General features: G+C 40.4%; 1 protein-coding gene across 2 annotated transcripts in view; it reads left to right on the top strand.

The window, feature by feature from the left end:
- Positions 1-3365: 3365 nt before the first annotated feature.
- LRRCC1 (leucine rich repeat and coiled-coil centrosomal protein 1) overlaps positions 3366-14981 on the top strand; it is a 31844-nt gene continuing 20228 nt past the window's right edge. Inside the window, exons 1-4 of one of the 2 annotated variants that reach the window (XM_040261143.1) lie at positions 3366-3543; positions 6503-6708; positions 6983-7048; positions 12957-13124. In XM_040261143.1, coding sequence (XP_040117077.1) covers positions 3455-3543; positions 6503-6708; positions 6983-7048; positions 12957-13124 — 529 coding nt within the window. In that variant the 5' untranslated portion in view covers positions 3366-3454. The remainder of the gene's footprint in view (positions 3544-6502; positions 6709-6982; positions 7049-12956; positions 13125-14981) is intronic. The other variant, XM_040261144.1, reaches the window with a different exon arrangement.

Below are 14981 nucleotides of genomic sequence, written 5' to 3'. Positions count from 1 at the left end.
ATGTTTTTCTGGAACTCTCTTGCTTTTTCAATGTAAAATATAAAATAAAATTGCAGTGTCATTGCTGAAAGGGGTTGATTACAGATTATTTAGCATGATTTTTTTTTAAATTTTAGAACTGAGAACTCCTATAGAAACGACTTTACTTTTTGCAGATAGAGAATTAGAAGCAAAACTTCAGGTTTCTAAGCAATAGTGATTTTAACAGCCAAATAATAGAAATATAATTCACCAAGTTATCATTCTGAAAAAAAATCTTTCAGTACTGAGGCAATTCAGATACAATCTACAAGTTTTAAACTTGACTAACTATAATAAATATTTTGATTAATTAATTTAATGAATTATAATGCACTTAATTTTGGAGGAAAGATCTGGTACATTTAAAATCAAAAGATTTATTTCTTATATCAGTTGTTTGTTTAAGGTTAGACTATAATACTTATCACAATTGAAAAAAATCTGTATTTTAATTAACATTCAGTTATTGTATAGTGACTTACCTGTCATCTAATCCTATCTCCTCCATAATTTACTGACCTAAAACAAAACTGTTTGTTTAGCTTCTATTTCCATTATTTGGCAATTTGCACTTGTTCAACTAAGTGCTTCCAGGTTCATGCATGCATCTGTCTGTCCTTAGCTGGGGTGACTTATTTCTGCTCCATGTAGCTTGCTCAAATAGCAGCTAAGGCAGGCTTCCAAGAGATAGAGCAGAAACATGCAAGACATCTTGAGGCCCACCACTACAATTTCAATGAATTCTACTGACCAAAACAAAAAGTCACATATAAACCCAGAATCAAGGAGCTAGTAAAGAGTTCATACCTCCACCTTTTGTTAAAAGGAGCTGCAGACACATAGTAAAGCACATAACTGTAAGAAACAGTGAATTGTGGCTACAAGCTTTAGAATATAATAGGTACATCTATACAGCATGTGACTAATGACAGTTAAGTCTGTAAATATTTTCCATTTTAGATTAGAAAGTTGGGCCTTTGTTTAGATGGCCAATGTTGACACTGTTAATCAATAAACCATCTATAATAAGAATAGGAAAGAGCTTTATTCCAACCAAACTAAGGATTATAGCTCAGTAGGCATAGATTCAAGAAGAACTTAAATAATGTTCTGCTGGGCTGCAAAACAGGGAAAGTCTATATAGGCAAAAACAGCAAAATTATATAAATTGGTTGTCCAGAATTAGGATTGGAGCTGGCAAGAAGTATGGATGCTAATTAAACAAGGATTCGTTGGGATCTGAAATGGTTGCATAGTTACAAGGGGAGATTTGTGACCATAATGTTGCAGCTGGTGGCCACTAGAAGGCAGTGTTTTGAAGACAGCTGGTGGTGTCCTAGAGTTTGACAGAGCATAGAAAATTCAAATTCTCAAAGATGCAGAAATGTGTTTGAAACCACATCCACAATGGCCACTCAGCTCCATTTTGAATGCCTGAATCAGTTAATCCATTTTGATTTTTAAGTGCACTCTCTCATTTAATGGTGAAAGCAGATGTACACTGCATGTTTGACATAACACAGAAGTTCTAGTTAGCATAAAGACAAACGATATAAAAGCCAGAATGACTTCTGCATGACTGAATATGTGAAAATTTCTTCCATCACTAATGAGGAACCACTGAAGATTTTAGTTCAGGACAGTGGCAGGTCCAGGGTTGAGCTATAACTTTTGTCTCCATTTAAAGATATTTCCAGTGGCCTTCCCAGGTGGCAAAGTGGTAAAGAATCCATCTGCCCAAGCAGGAGATGCAAGAGACACTGGTTCAATCCCTGGGTTGGAAAGATCCCCTGGAAAAGGGAACGACACCCCATTTCAGTATTCTTCCCATGGACAGAGAAACTTGGTGGGCTACAGTCCATGGGGTCGCAGAGTTGGACAAAACTGAGGCAGCTAGGCACCCAGATCAACTGAAGTGAACTGAACTTAACTGAATCTCATGGTTATTTTGGCCATACTATGGTTGTCTAGGGCTTCCCAGGTGGCACAGTGGTAAAGAATCTTCCTGCCAATGCAGGAGACATGAGATGCAGGTTTCATGGCTGGGTTGGGAGGATCCCCTGAAGGAGGGCATGGCAGTACACTCCAACATTTTTGCCTGAGAATCCCATGGACAGAGGAGCCTGAAGAGCTATAGTCCATGGGGGTCACAAAGAGTTGGACAAGACTGAGTGACTGAACACAATACAACAAAATTTTTCCCATGCCACATAGAATAACCTAACCAGGAGTGTTCTTTGACCTTATCTGGGCCCTGTTTGCTTACCTGGAATGACACTCTGTACAGAACACACTGTAACCTAGTAAGATCCTGCTCGGGCATCTATTGATGACCTCATTTGAGAAAATTTCCTGACTACCCACAGGAACTGTGCAGTTGGCCGTAAATGCTACTGTGCTGCTCTAAGCAACAGCATTGACGCCTTCATTTCCTCTTCAGTTCAGTTCGGTTCAGTTCAGTTCAGTCGCTCAGTCGTGTCCGACTCTTTGCGACCCCATGAATCGCAGCGCGCCAGGCCTCCCTGTTCATCACCATCTCCCGGAGTTCACTCAGACTCACGTCCATCGAGTCCGTGATGCCATCCAGCCATCTCATCCTCGGTCATCCCCTTCTCCTACTGCCCCCAATCCCTCCCAGCATTTCCTCTAATGAACTGTGAATGCTTCCAGGAAGGAAAATGGGCTTTATCTTATTCCTTATCACAAGGTGAAGTCCCTGGCACAAATAAGGCATTCCACAAATGCCTGCGGAATCAACAGGAAAGTCAATAGTCCCGGGGGCGGGGGGGGGTGTCAACTTATAGATATGGAAGCCTATGCTTTGGCCAAAGAACTGACTCACCGGAAAAGACCCTGATGCTGGGAAAGATTGAAGACTGGAGGAGAAGGGGACGACAGAGGATGAGATGGTTGGATGGCATCACCTACTCGATGAACATGAGTTTGAGTAAACTCGGGGAGTTGGTGATGGACAGGGAGGCCTGGCGTGCTGCAGTCCATGGGGTTGCAAAGAGTTGGACGCGACTGAACTGACTGAACTGACCTGAAAGCCTATACATCTGTAAGAACAAGCTGCTGTGAAATCGCCTTCAGAAGTCAGTCGCCCACAATGCAAAAACCAATACGGAAGAGCCACCCAGGAAAGACCTACTCATTCCCCAACAACCCAAAGCCCGGCAAAAATGCCTCGCTTTACGGCAAGTGCCGAGCATTCGCCATAGATGCCGTAAAAGGGAAGGACGCCCTCTGTGGAGAATCTCCGGCTTCCGGCTTCGCGACGCCGTCCGGGCGGGAAAGGGCCCTCCGTCGGTTGGAGGTGGGGTTTCCGCCCCGCCCCGTCGGGCCGGGGTTCCGCCAACCCGGGAGGCGTGTTCCGGGCTCTCAGGCCCTGCGCTGGGCGCCGGTTACGACCCCGCTCCCCGTCGCCGGTGCCATGGAGGCCCCGGGGGAGACGGAAGTCGAGAATGAGGACGGCGACAGCAACTGCGGGGATTTGTGCTTCATGGACAAAGGCCTGCGGAGGTAAAGGGTGCTCCCGCCGCCGGGAGCGGCCCGCGCAGCCCCGGGCGAGGGGCGTGGGCCTCGGGGAAGAGCGCAGGTGCGGAGGTGCGGAGCGGCTTCTCCGAGGCCGCGCCCGAAGGCGTCTGGCTTCGGCCGCCGCTCCGCGCCACAGCCGCGCTGCTGAGGGGCCAGGCCCGTGTCCAGCGGGGCCGCCCGCCCTCCGCCCTCGGGACTGCCCGCGTCCCTGCCAGCCTTCGCTGGTCCTTTCTTCACCGCTGCTGTTCGTTTGCTCGCTCTGTCGTTCCTGGTCCTCTCTGCTCCTTCCTTGTGACGGAAAGTGGCGCGGAGTGTCTCTGGCAGCTGTGAAGTAAGACTTGGCTGCTCTTCATTGGTTTTGCCTCGGTTCTTTTGCCCCCACTCTGATTTCTCCTTTGCAGAGCGCTGTGATACGTGTATTGTTCACGCTTTTTGAAAATGCTAAACCTATTTAGTTTACCGTTTTCTTCTTTCATGCAGCCCAAATGTGTGCACGATACTAGGCTCTTGGTTCTGCGTTGCTGATTGGCCCCTGTGTGCTTTTTTTGTCACACCCCTCTCTTTTTTTCCAGTTGACTCCCTGTGATTAGGCACACTAAAGCCCCAAACAGGCAGTTCTGTGCCATAGTAGGCTTGTCTTTGCCTTTCCACATACATGGTTTCTTTGTTGCCTGCGCTCTGTGCACACCCTACCGATAATCAAAGCAGCTTGTTCTGGATCTCGATCTAAAATTTGCCAGAAAATTCCACGAAGGTGTTTTTTCAAAGGAATATTTACATTTATATTTAATAATAGCTGCCACGTTGAATGCCATCTCTGTGTGTGACTGTATTATCATCTATCCTCAGAATTGTGCAAGGTAGTAATATTAACAGAGGACCTATCTGAGACTCAGAAGATCTTTATAACTTTCCCAGCTTCATGCAGCTGGTGGACTAAGTTTGAATTCAAAATCATTTCTGTCTAATTTCACAGTCTGCTTTTTCAGATAACTATACTACGATATCTGCACAATATTAGTTTCCGGAAACAATGTTTCAGAAAATAAATGGCTGTCATTAGGAGCATGTGTTACTAGCATAAGGTCTGGCACTAAATAATAGCTCATCCTGGGTCTCCTGCATTGTAGGCAGATTCTTTACCGTCTGAACCACCAGGGAAGCCCCAGTAAATGACAGAAGCTAGACAATTGGAAAATATTAGAAATTGTCACATTCAGAGAGTGCTAGTATGAAATTTCGGAGAAGGCAATGGCACCCCACTCCAGTACTCTTGCCTGGAAAATCCCATGGACGGGGGAGCCTGGTGGGCTGCTGTCTGTGGAATGGCACAGAGTTGGACACGACTGATCGACTGAACTGAACAGCACCACCATCATCTATAAATGTTTTCCACTTAGCCTGGTACCCTCTGGAAGCTGAGTTTTAGAAAGTTAAACAGGCTGATCGTAATTAACCAGGGCAAACTATGAAAGCGCCAGCGGTAGAGATTGGGTAAGCACCTATTTAGCAGCTTTATATTTTCAGAGACTTCCACACACACACTCTGTCTACTCTTAGGGATTCCCTGGTGGCTCAGCTGGTAAAGAATGCGCGTGCATTGGGGAAGGCCTGGGTTTGATCCCTGGGTTGGGAAGATCCCCTGGAGAAGGGAAAGGCTACCCACTCCAGGATTCTGGCCTGGAGAATCCTGTGGTCAGAGGAGCCTGGTGGGCTGCAGTCCATGGGGTCGCTAAGAGTCAGACACGACTGAGCGACTTCCCTTTCACTTTTCACTTTCATGCATTGGAGAAGGAAATGGCAACCCACTCCAGTGTTCTTGCCTGGAGAAAACCCAGGGACGGGGGAGCCTGGTGAGCTGCTGTTTATGGGGTCACACAGAGTCGGACTGAGGTGACTTAGCAGCAGCAGCAGCAGCAACCTTTTTCTGCCAGGGATTCTTATGAGCTTCAGTGTGAAGAGTAAAGCATAAATTGAATGATCTTACAACATATTCAAACTTTATGTGTTTCAATTTTAAATTTGAGATTCTTAATACTAATTTGGAAACAAACCTGAATTCCTTGTTTTCCTTTTTTACTCCTTGACTGCTAACTCATTTTCCTGCTTTGAGATTTCCTACAGCTTTACTGTAGCTGCTACAAAACATGGAAGAGATGCCCCTGATTTCATGTGTCCCAGTTCCAGCATATCTGAATTATGTTCACTGTAGCTTGTATTCCTGGAACTCCTATCTTCAGAAGAGACTCTAGTTTAAAATAGCAGCAATTCAGAGAATGAAAAGATGAGTTCCATCTAGAGGAGATGCAGTCCAAGTTTCAGCAAGGGAGGACAGGGACTTTTTCACTACAAATGGCAAGAGTTAGTGGTTTATTTTGAAATCAGCTACATTCTGGGTTAAACAGACATTGCAGACAGTGATGAGAGTAAGATTGTAAACTTAAGTGTCAGATCCATATTTATCCTGTGGCTCAATTAGGTGATTTGCACAAGAACCTGGACAAGGTCCTACTTTCTGTAAATCGTATCCTTAAACACCTGCTGCTTGGAGTTGTGAGGATTAAATGAGCAGGGGGAAACAGGTTTAGAGAGACTAATTCATTTATTCAAATAACATAGCAAAAAAAAAGTGCAGATTTGAACTTTTATAAATATTGCTTTTGCTTTATACTGATGACTGCATATAAAACCAAGAAATGCCCAGCATCCCTTTCCTTTCTTGATTGAGTTATTTATATAAATGGTACCAAATGCTAGCTGGTTGTAAGAAACATTGCACCTAATGAGACATTTCAAAGCTACCTTAAGTAGGAAGAATTTTATTATAGAATGAATAGAGTACCTGCATACTATCTATGTGCTCTTTGGATAATTTTAGTTTTTTAGCCATGATTTTTTGGAACATTTTTTACTTGGTTTTAATAGCATCTATTTTCCTTTGTAGCATTTCAGAGCTGTCTTTAGACTCAGCTCTTCATGCCATCAATCTTCATTGCAACAACATCTCGAAGATCACATCCATTGATCACATTTGGAATTTACAACATTTAGATCTGTCATCTAATCAAATAAGTCAAATTGAAGGACTAAACACACTGACAAAACTGTGCACTTTAAATTTGTCCTGCAATTTGATCACAAGAATAGAAGGTTTGTAAGTGCTTTTCATGTATTACTTTGTGTAAGGGAGATGATAAATATTCATAAATTTTTCAAAGCTGACTCTAAAAGTCATTATATGAAAAGTTTTTTTCTAAAAAAGTTACCAATTTTTAAAAAAAATTATTTTGCAAAATATCAAAAAATTGATTTCATTGTTATCAACTGTAGATGTACTTCAAAGCAATCTGAAATAGTATTGTAATAGTATGTAACCCTGATTAGTTGATTATTTGAATCTTATAATGACTTTATTTTATTTTAGGTCTTGAAGCACTAAGTAATCTGACTAGATTGAATTTATCTTACAACCACATAAATGATCTTAGTGGTAAGTAGATAAACTTCTGTTTTCTATAAAGCTGAGTATTGGCCACATGTAATGAGTGATATAGCTCTGCATGTTGTAGAACTGAATAATCCAATTTTTGACTTAAAATCTCATCTAGAGTGTTTTTCAATCATATTTTTTTGTTGGGGCTGAACCTACAGCTGAATAAAAACTAGAGTAACAAGTTACAGGAAAAATTAGGTTAGGGAGGACAGACTTTGGGAGGGATGCACTTTTAATCTTAGAGAATTGATGAGTTATGTTATTAATATATAGAGAGGAATGTCCAGTAGAACGTTCCACAGTGATGAGAATACTCTGTGTGTGCTGTCTGGCATGGCAACTAATAGACAGATGTGCCTTTGAGCTCTTGAAATGTGACTAGTACACTGAGGAACTGAATTTGTAATTTTAGTTAATTTTAATTAAATTTTTATTTCAATTTAAAAAGCCACATGTGGCTAGCTCTACCACACTGGATGTAGCACAGGTGTGTAGCATTCCAGAGGCTATAGCAAATTGACTATCACAGAAGGTTTTTTCTTTTTGACATTTCCATGTCTAAGAGCACTAAAAACTGTTAATCTTTTAAAGACTTACAGTGATACACTAACAGAGTGAGCAAAGTTCTATGATTATTCTTAATGTCAGAACCAGGGAAATTCTGTAATTATCTTCATTCTGCTGCTTATCTGTTAGTCAGTCACGCCCAGCTCTTTGCAAACGCAGTCCCTGCCAGCCTCCTCTGTCCGTGGGACTCTTCAGGCAAAAACACTGGAATGAGTTGCCATTCCCTCCTCCGGGGGATCTTCCTGACCCAGGGATTAAACCTCTGTCTTTTGCATCTCATGTATTGGCAGGTGGATTCTGGGAAGCCCCTAAGTATCTTCATAATCCTTATCAATATGGTATTTGAATCAGTCTTATTTCATTTGTTAGCTTTCTCCCCTGCTAGGAAAATACTATCCTATGCCAGGAATCTGGGTTCGATCCCTGGGTTGGGAAGATCACCTGGAGAAGGGAAAGGCTACCACTCCAGTATTCTGGCCTGGAAAATTTCATGGACTACAGTCCATGGGGTCGCAAAGAGTCGGACACGACTGAGCGACTTTCATATTTCACATGCCAGGAATTTAGTACACAAAAGATAAAATACAGTGACCTAGTCCCTACCCTTAACTAAAGTAGCAACAGTATTTTAATTTGTAAAAACATTTTTTCCCCCAAAATGTGAAAGTATTAGAATTGAGTATTAACCATAGCTCTGTCTCTGCAGTATGATATTGGGCAAAGTATATTGTTCTTTGGATGTTGCTTCCTTAACTGAAAAATGTGAATCTTGTATATGATAGTTTTACTCAGCAGATATTTATTGAAGATCATTCTATCAAGCACTATTCAATAGTGATGAAAAATATTATAACAAATAGATAAGTTTCTTGTCACAGGGCTTACATTGTAGTGGGGAAGTAAAACAAATGAGATCATGTCAGCTCTCTAAAAAAATAAGCAAAAGATTTGAGCAAAGTCTTCTACAGAGGCTATCCAAATGACAAGCATTAAAAAAAAAAAAAAAAAAAATTTTTGCACCCTGAGTAAGTAAGGAAATGCAAATTAAAATCACAGTGAGATCCATTTCATACCTCTAGACTAGGTATAGTTTAAAAAACTTACAATATAAAATGTTGATGAGATAGATTAAAGCTTTCATATATTACTAGTAGAATTCAAAATGGTAAAACTAAACTTTGGAAAATAGTTTGAAGGTAAGCATATAATCATGCTTTTCTACTCCTAGGTGTTTACCTAGCAGAAATGAAAACATCTCTAATCAAAGACTTGTATGTGAATGGTAAAACAATTATATTTCTTTTTAAAATTATCATGTTTATATGGTTATTCATAATCTCCAAAATTAGAAGACACCCATATGTCTATCACCTGGTAAATAGATAAATTGTGTTACATCCACAGGATGGGTTATTACTTGACAATAAAAAGGAATGAACTATGGGGTCTTCCTTGGCAGTCCAGTGGTTAAGACTCCATGTTTCCAATGCAGGGGATATGGGTTGGAGCCCTGATCAGGGATCTAAAATCCCATATGTACAGCAAAAAAAAAAAAAAAGAGAGAAAGTGAAGTATTGATATATGCAGCAACATAGATAAATCTAAAAATATTACAGTAAGTTATGCTAAGTGAGGACTTCCCTGGTAGCTCAATTGGTAAGGAATCTACCTGCAATGCAGGAGACCCCAGTTCAATTCCTGGGTCAGGAAGATCCACTGGAGAAGCGGTAGGCTACCCACTCCAGTATTCTTGGGCTTCCCTGGTGACTCAGCTGGTAAAGAATCCACCTGCAATGAGGGAGACTTGGGTTGGCTTAAAACTCAACATTCAAAAAACGAAGATCATGGCATCTGGTCCCATCACTTAATGGCAAATAGATAGGGAAACGGACTTTATTTTCTTGGGCTCCAAAATCACTGCAGCCATAAAATTAAAAGATGCTCCTTGGAAGAAAAGCTATGACCAACCTAGACAGCATATTAGAAAGCAGAGACATTACTTTGCCAACAAAGGTCCATCCCGTCAAAGCTATGGTTTTCCTAGTAGTCACGTGTGGATGTGAGAGTTAGACCATAAAGAAAGCTGAGCACCGAAGAATTGATGCTTTTGATCTGTGGTGGTGGAGAAGACTCTTGAGAGTCCCTTGGACAGCATGGAAATCAAACCAGTCAATCCTAAATCAGTCCTGAATAGTCATTGGAAGGATAGATGCTGAAGCTGAAACTCCAATACTTTGGCCACTTGATGCAAAGAACGGACTCATTGGAAAAGACCCTGATGCTGGGAAAGGTTGAAGACAGGAAGAGCAGGGGATGACAGAGGATGAGTTGGTTGGATGGCATCACCAACTCTATGAGTTTGAGTAAGCTCCGGGAGTTGGTGGACAGGAAAGCTGTAGTCCATGGGTTTGCAAAGAGTCGGACACAACTGAGGGACTAAACTGAACTCATTCTAAGTGAAGGGAGCAAATCACAGAAAATTATATTGTATGATCCCATTTGTGTGATATTCTGACATAGGCAGAGATACAAAGGGAGAAATGAGATAATTAGTTACCAGGGATTGAAGATGAGAGAAGACTGATTTACATAGGGACACAGTGATTTGAGTGATGAAAATGTTCTTCATCTCCACTGTAAGGGTAACATAACCATATATGTTTGTTAAAGCACATCAAATTCTATGTATGGATATAATTTTATTGTTCAGTCGCTCAGTCGTATCCAACTCTTTGTGATCCCATGGACTGCAGCACACTAGGCTTCTCCGTCCTTCACCATCTCCCAGAGCTTGCTCAAACTCATGTCCTTCGAGTCAGTGATGCCATCCAACCATCTCATCCTCTGCTGTCCCCTTCCACCTTCAATCTTTCCCAGCATCAGGGTCTTTTCTAATGAGTCGGCTCTTCATATCAGGTGACCACAGTATTGGACCTTCAGCTTCAACATCATTTCTTCCAATGAATATTCAGGATTGATTTCCTTTAGGATTGACTGATCTGTCTGCAGTCCAAAGGAAAATATAATAAAACTATAAGTTCTAATAGATAATTCTTGGAATGACATTTTATATGTTTAAAAACACTTCATTGGGTAATGACAGTTTATATTATTAAGCACATGCAGAGACACGAAGGTGTGATCAAGCTTGCCAGGATAAGGAACAGGAAAAAGGTTCCTGCAACTAGAGTGTAGCAAATGATGGATTAATGTGCCAAGAAAAGAGGTGGGAAAGTAGGCAAAGTCAGATCACATAGAGCTTCATAAGCAGGGTGAGAAATTGGCATATTATTCTAAGAACAGTAGGAAGCCATTGAAAGGCTTTAAACGAGGAAGTACTTAATCTAATCCATCTGCTTAAAGAATCACTCTGGCTGCTGAGTGGGTGAAGAAGAATGAAGTTTGGTAGGACAGGAGTGAAAGGCCAGTAGCCAGTTAGAAAGCTCTTTCTGTGGTCTGGGTGTGAAGTGATGGGGCCTTGGACTAGTATGAAGATAGTATAGAGGTGTAAATACATAGAGTTTACATGTGGAGTTCATAGAATTTGCCGATAGATTGAGATGAGAAAGTGAAGAGAGTGGATGATGGTGCTGTTTCCTGACATGGGAAAGATTGGAGCAGGGATAGGAATTGTGGATTCTCAAATTTGAGAACCTTGTGAGGTGTGTGTGTGTGTGTGTGCGCGCGCAGGGGTAAGAATTAAGGATTCTGTCTTAAATTTGAGGACCTCGTTGCGGGGTGTGTGTGTGTGATCTGCAGTTTGGGGGTAGCGCATCACAGTGGGTATTGTAGATTCGGGACTTCAGTGGTGTTTGTTGCCATGAATCTGGGAGATTCTGAGTCTGTGGCTAGAGAAGGAGGATCTGGAGTGAGTTCCCAGGGGCAGTTTAAAACTGAGTCATAAAAGGGAGGTGAGGTTGCAGCTTAAGAGAAATAATGGGTAACAGGGAACCAGAACTCAGAAATGTGATGGTAAATTGAGAAGAAATGTTGAGCATGCATAAGAATACATGACAGGCAATCTGATCTTGTAGTGAGTGGTCAAAGAAGACTTCTGAGGGTGTGACAGATGAACAGAAGTTAGTGATAAAGCCTATGAAGAAAATAAGAGAGGCAGCTCTGTAAAAAAGATAAGTAGAAGTTAGCAAGAAACAAAGATCATTGAGGAGAAAAGAGTATTCCAGTCAGGTTGAAGAAATGGAAGAAAGAAAAGAAAGGTGAGTCCTCTTACATTATTATCAATAGTGTTAGTATAGTACTATAATGGTCTTCCAGAATCCCCTGCAATGCGGGAGATCCGGGTTCAATCCCTCGGTCGGGAAGATCCCCTGGAGGAGGGCATGGCAACCTCTCCAGGATTCTTGCCTGGAGAATCCGATGGACAGAAGAGCCTGGTGGGCTACAGCCCATGGGGTCACAAAGAGTTGGACACGACTGAGCAATTAAGCACGGTACTATATTGTGTACTTATCCTTTTATTATTATGTTAGGGCAGTTTTTGTATTAATTTTTTATATTTTTTCTTTCTATTTGTGTTAATGTTTTCAAATAACTAGAAGTTTGTGTATTTATGAATGGAGAGTACTAAGCCAGGCAAAATTTGAAAACTAAGACCTTCAGGGGAGCAGAGTAGAGAGGTCTTTTTGAAAGAATGGCCCTTCCGAAAGAAGGGAAGCTAGGGCCTGCCGCCGCGGGTGATTCTCCTCTCGTTGAGGGGTGCTCCTGGAGGTGTTTTGACTGCCTCACACTTCTGGGTTAAACCTTGCTCAGCACACTCGGATTTGAGTAAAACTCTGACCCCTGTGCACCGCAGCTGGGGCTGAAGTCAGGCCAGCCAAGGGCTGTGCTGGCACCAGAAGCCTCTACTGCAAATCTAGTTTCTGACGTCACCTTGCTCTAGATGAGCTTAGGCAAGAAACGTTACCCAGGGAACTAAATCAAAGGGATGCTATTGGTGTTTATTTTATACTCAACCCAATAAAATTGGAGTATTAGCTTATGTCTGATAATTTAAAAAGGTGTATTGGTTGAAAATTTGGAAGCCATTGCCTTATTCTTATTCTCATAAAAGTGCATGGGCCTGGGGAGGCCCATTTTTTTGTTGGAGGAGAACCAAAGCCTAGGTACCCAGGGCTCTGGCCTCGAGAGATGCCAAACCCTCGTTTCTTCAAAACAGCTCACTTTGCTGATACCCTGTTCGTTGGCTACCTCTTTGCAGCAGAGTCTTACTAATGCAGCTCCTTTGCCTCTTTAAATAAAACAAATATGAAAGTTATTTTTAATTAGCTGTTAGAAAAATGGCTGCTGTGACATCACGAGAGCATTGTTTGTATTGCAGGTTTGATGCCTCTTCATGGAATTAAACACAAACTTAGATATATTGACCTGCATAGTAATTGTATCGATAGTATCCATCACCTACTTCAGTGTACAGTAGGATTACACTTCTTGACTAATCTTATTTTGGAAAAAAATGGAGAGGATAATCCTGTCTGTCATTTACCAGGTATGAACGATTCACTCAGTACTTTTTATAACAGTATTAAAAGCTTCTTTATTTTCTGAAACAACTATTTATGACCTCCTTGAATTTGTCTTAAATTTCGCAGCTTAATATTTTTGGAAGAATATAATTACAAATAAATCATTTTATTAAGACTAAATTACTGTTGAAGAGGGATACAAGCTGAACAGATAAGAAATTGTATTTAGACAGTTTTATATTTAATAAATGATGCTTCAAAATTAAATTGTTAATGATATATTCTTATAATACTAAGCAACCATAAAAAAAAAGAATATAGAATCTCTGTAGCTATTGAAAGGAGTTATCTCCAAAATATACCACTGTTAAGAGAAAGAAAAGCAAGCAAGTTGCAAAGCAGTGTGTATAATAGGCTACTATTTGTGTTCAAAGGATAACTGTGTGTGTTTGCTGACTATACATATAAAATAGCTAGAAGGATTCACAAAAAAAATGATAATAATTATTAGCTTCAGAATTTGGTGGGTAGGGATCAGGAAATGTAAAAAGGGCAGCTGAAAATCAATAAATGTTAGAAAAGCTTTTTACTGTCTTCTGAATTTTACACCATGTGACTGTCTTAAATTATTAATAAGTAAATGATTTTTTTTTAAGAAGAAAGCTTAAACTTAATATGCTGTATAGAAGATGCTACTATATAGAAGCATCTATACTATATATAGAAGATGCTACTATATGCTGTATAGAAATGCCGTTTGATCTAATTCAAAATCATTGAGATCCGTGAAGATAAAGCAGACCAGACTGCCATTTCTAGAACTCATTTATCTCAAACTGCTTAACCTAATAACAAGATTCAAATGTAGAATATGAACATAAATTCTTAAGATCTTTTCGGATAGAAGTTGGCTGAAGAGGCTCTAGTCTCATTAATATGCAGTTATAAGAAGGCTTTTCCCAGAATGGAAACCTGTTTTGATAGTTTTACTCTGCAGAAGAATATGTTAGGTTTGAGATCACCTGTTTTCCTACATGATAATAGAATCTCCCTGAAAATCAGAACAGATTTCTGTTTGGGAGGGAAACCCTTTTCTTAGAAGAAAACCTTATCCCTAAGACAATTTATTTTCCTTTACTAACCCACAAGCTGGGTTTATTTTTTCTAATAATCTCATCTCAAGAGCCTCTAGTTCCAATAGTTTGAACCCTTGCTTTTCACTTTCTTTCCTAGACGAGGTATTTCTCTGAACACGGTTGCCCACTCCCCAGAGTTATTTATTACTGAAATTACTTTTCTTTCCTTAAAATTTCTGATGTTAATTTGCTAGACTTCTTTCTTTTGGAGTTTTTTCCAACCACTTTACTTGCAGTTGAGCAAAACTAACTAAAGCATTTTCCTTAGCCTAAAAACCAAATTAATGTTCATTTTCTAGATTTCTCCTATTTTATTGTACTTAAGGAAGATGATCATATTCTTAAATACTTGATAGATTGCCTATTTTAATCCTAGTTGTATGTAATGTAAGAGAAGAAAGTGGAAATGTTTAAGCTGATTAATACTTATAGCCTCACTAGCAAAATTTTGATCTCTGATTGTTATTCTTATTATCCTGATTTACATCTGTACTAGTTTTATTACAGATAAGCAAGAGGTATGTTTGGCCTCCTGTCTAGAGTACATTGCTACTGGTTTTGTGCATTTATACCTTCAAGGCAGTTTTATGAACAATGCAGAAATGATACTAACTTTCTGATTTCATCAGGAGGACTGTTTGGAAGGGATTTGGGCATAGTGTTTTGTTTGTTCTGTATTTAATGATGGCACATTGGAGAAGATGAGTAGTTTTTTGTTAATTAGTTCCATTCCAGGACTAATTT

The sequence above is a fragment of the Oryx dammah genome, unplaced genomic scaffold (assembly GCF_014754425.2).
Source record: "Oryx dammah isolate SB20612 unplaced genomic scaffold, SCBI_Odam_1.1 HiC_scaffold_19, whole genome shotgun sequence".
NCBI lineage: Eukaryota > Metazoa > Chordata > Mammalia > Artiodactyla > Bovidae > Oryx > Oryx dammah.
Note: the sequence above shows the minus strand (reverse complement) of the source record. Positions and strands in the feature narration are given on the sequence as shown.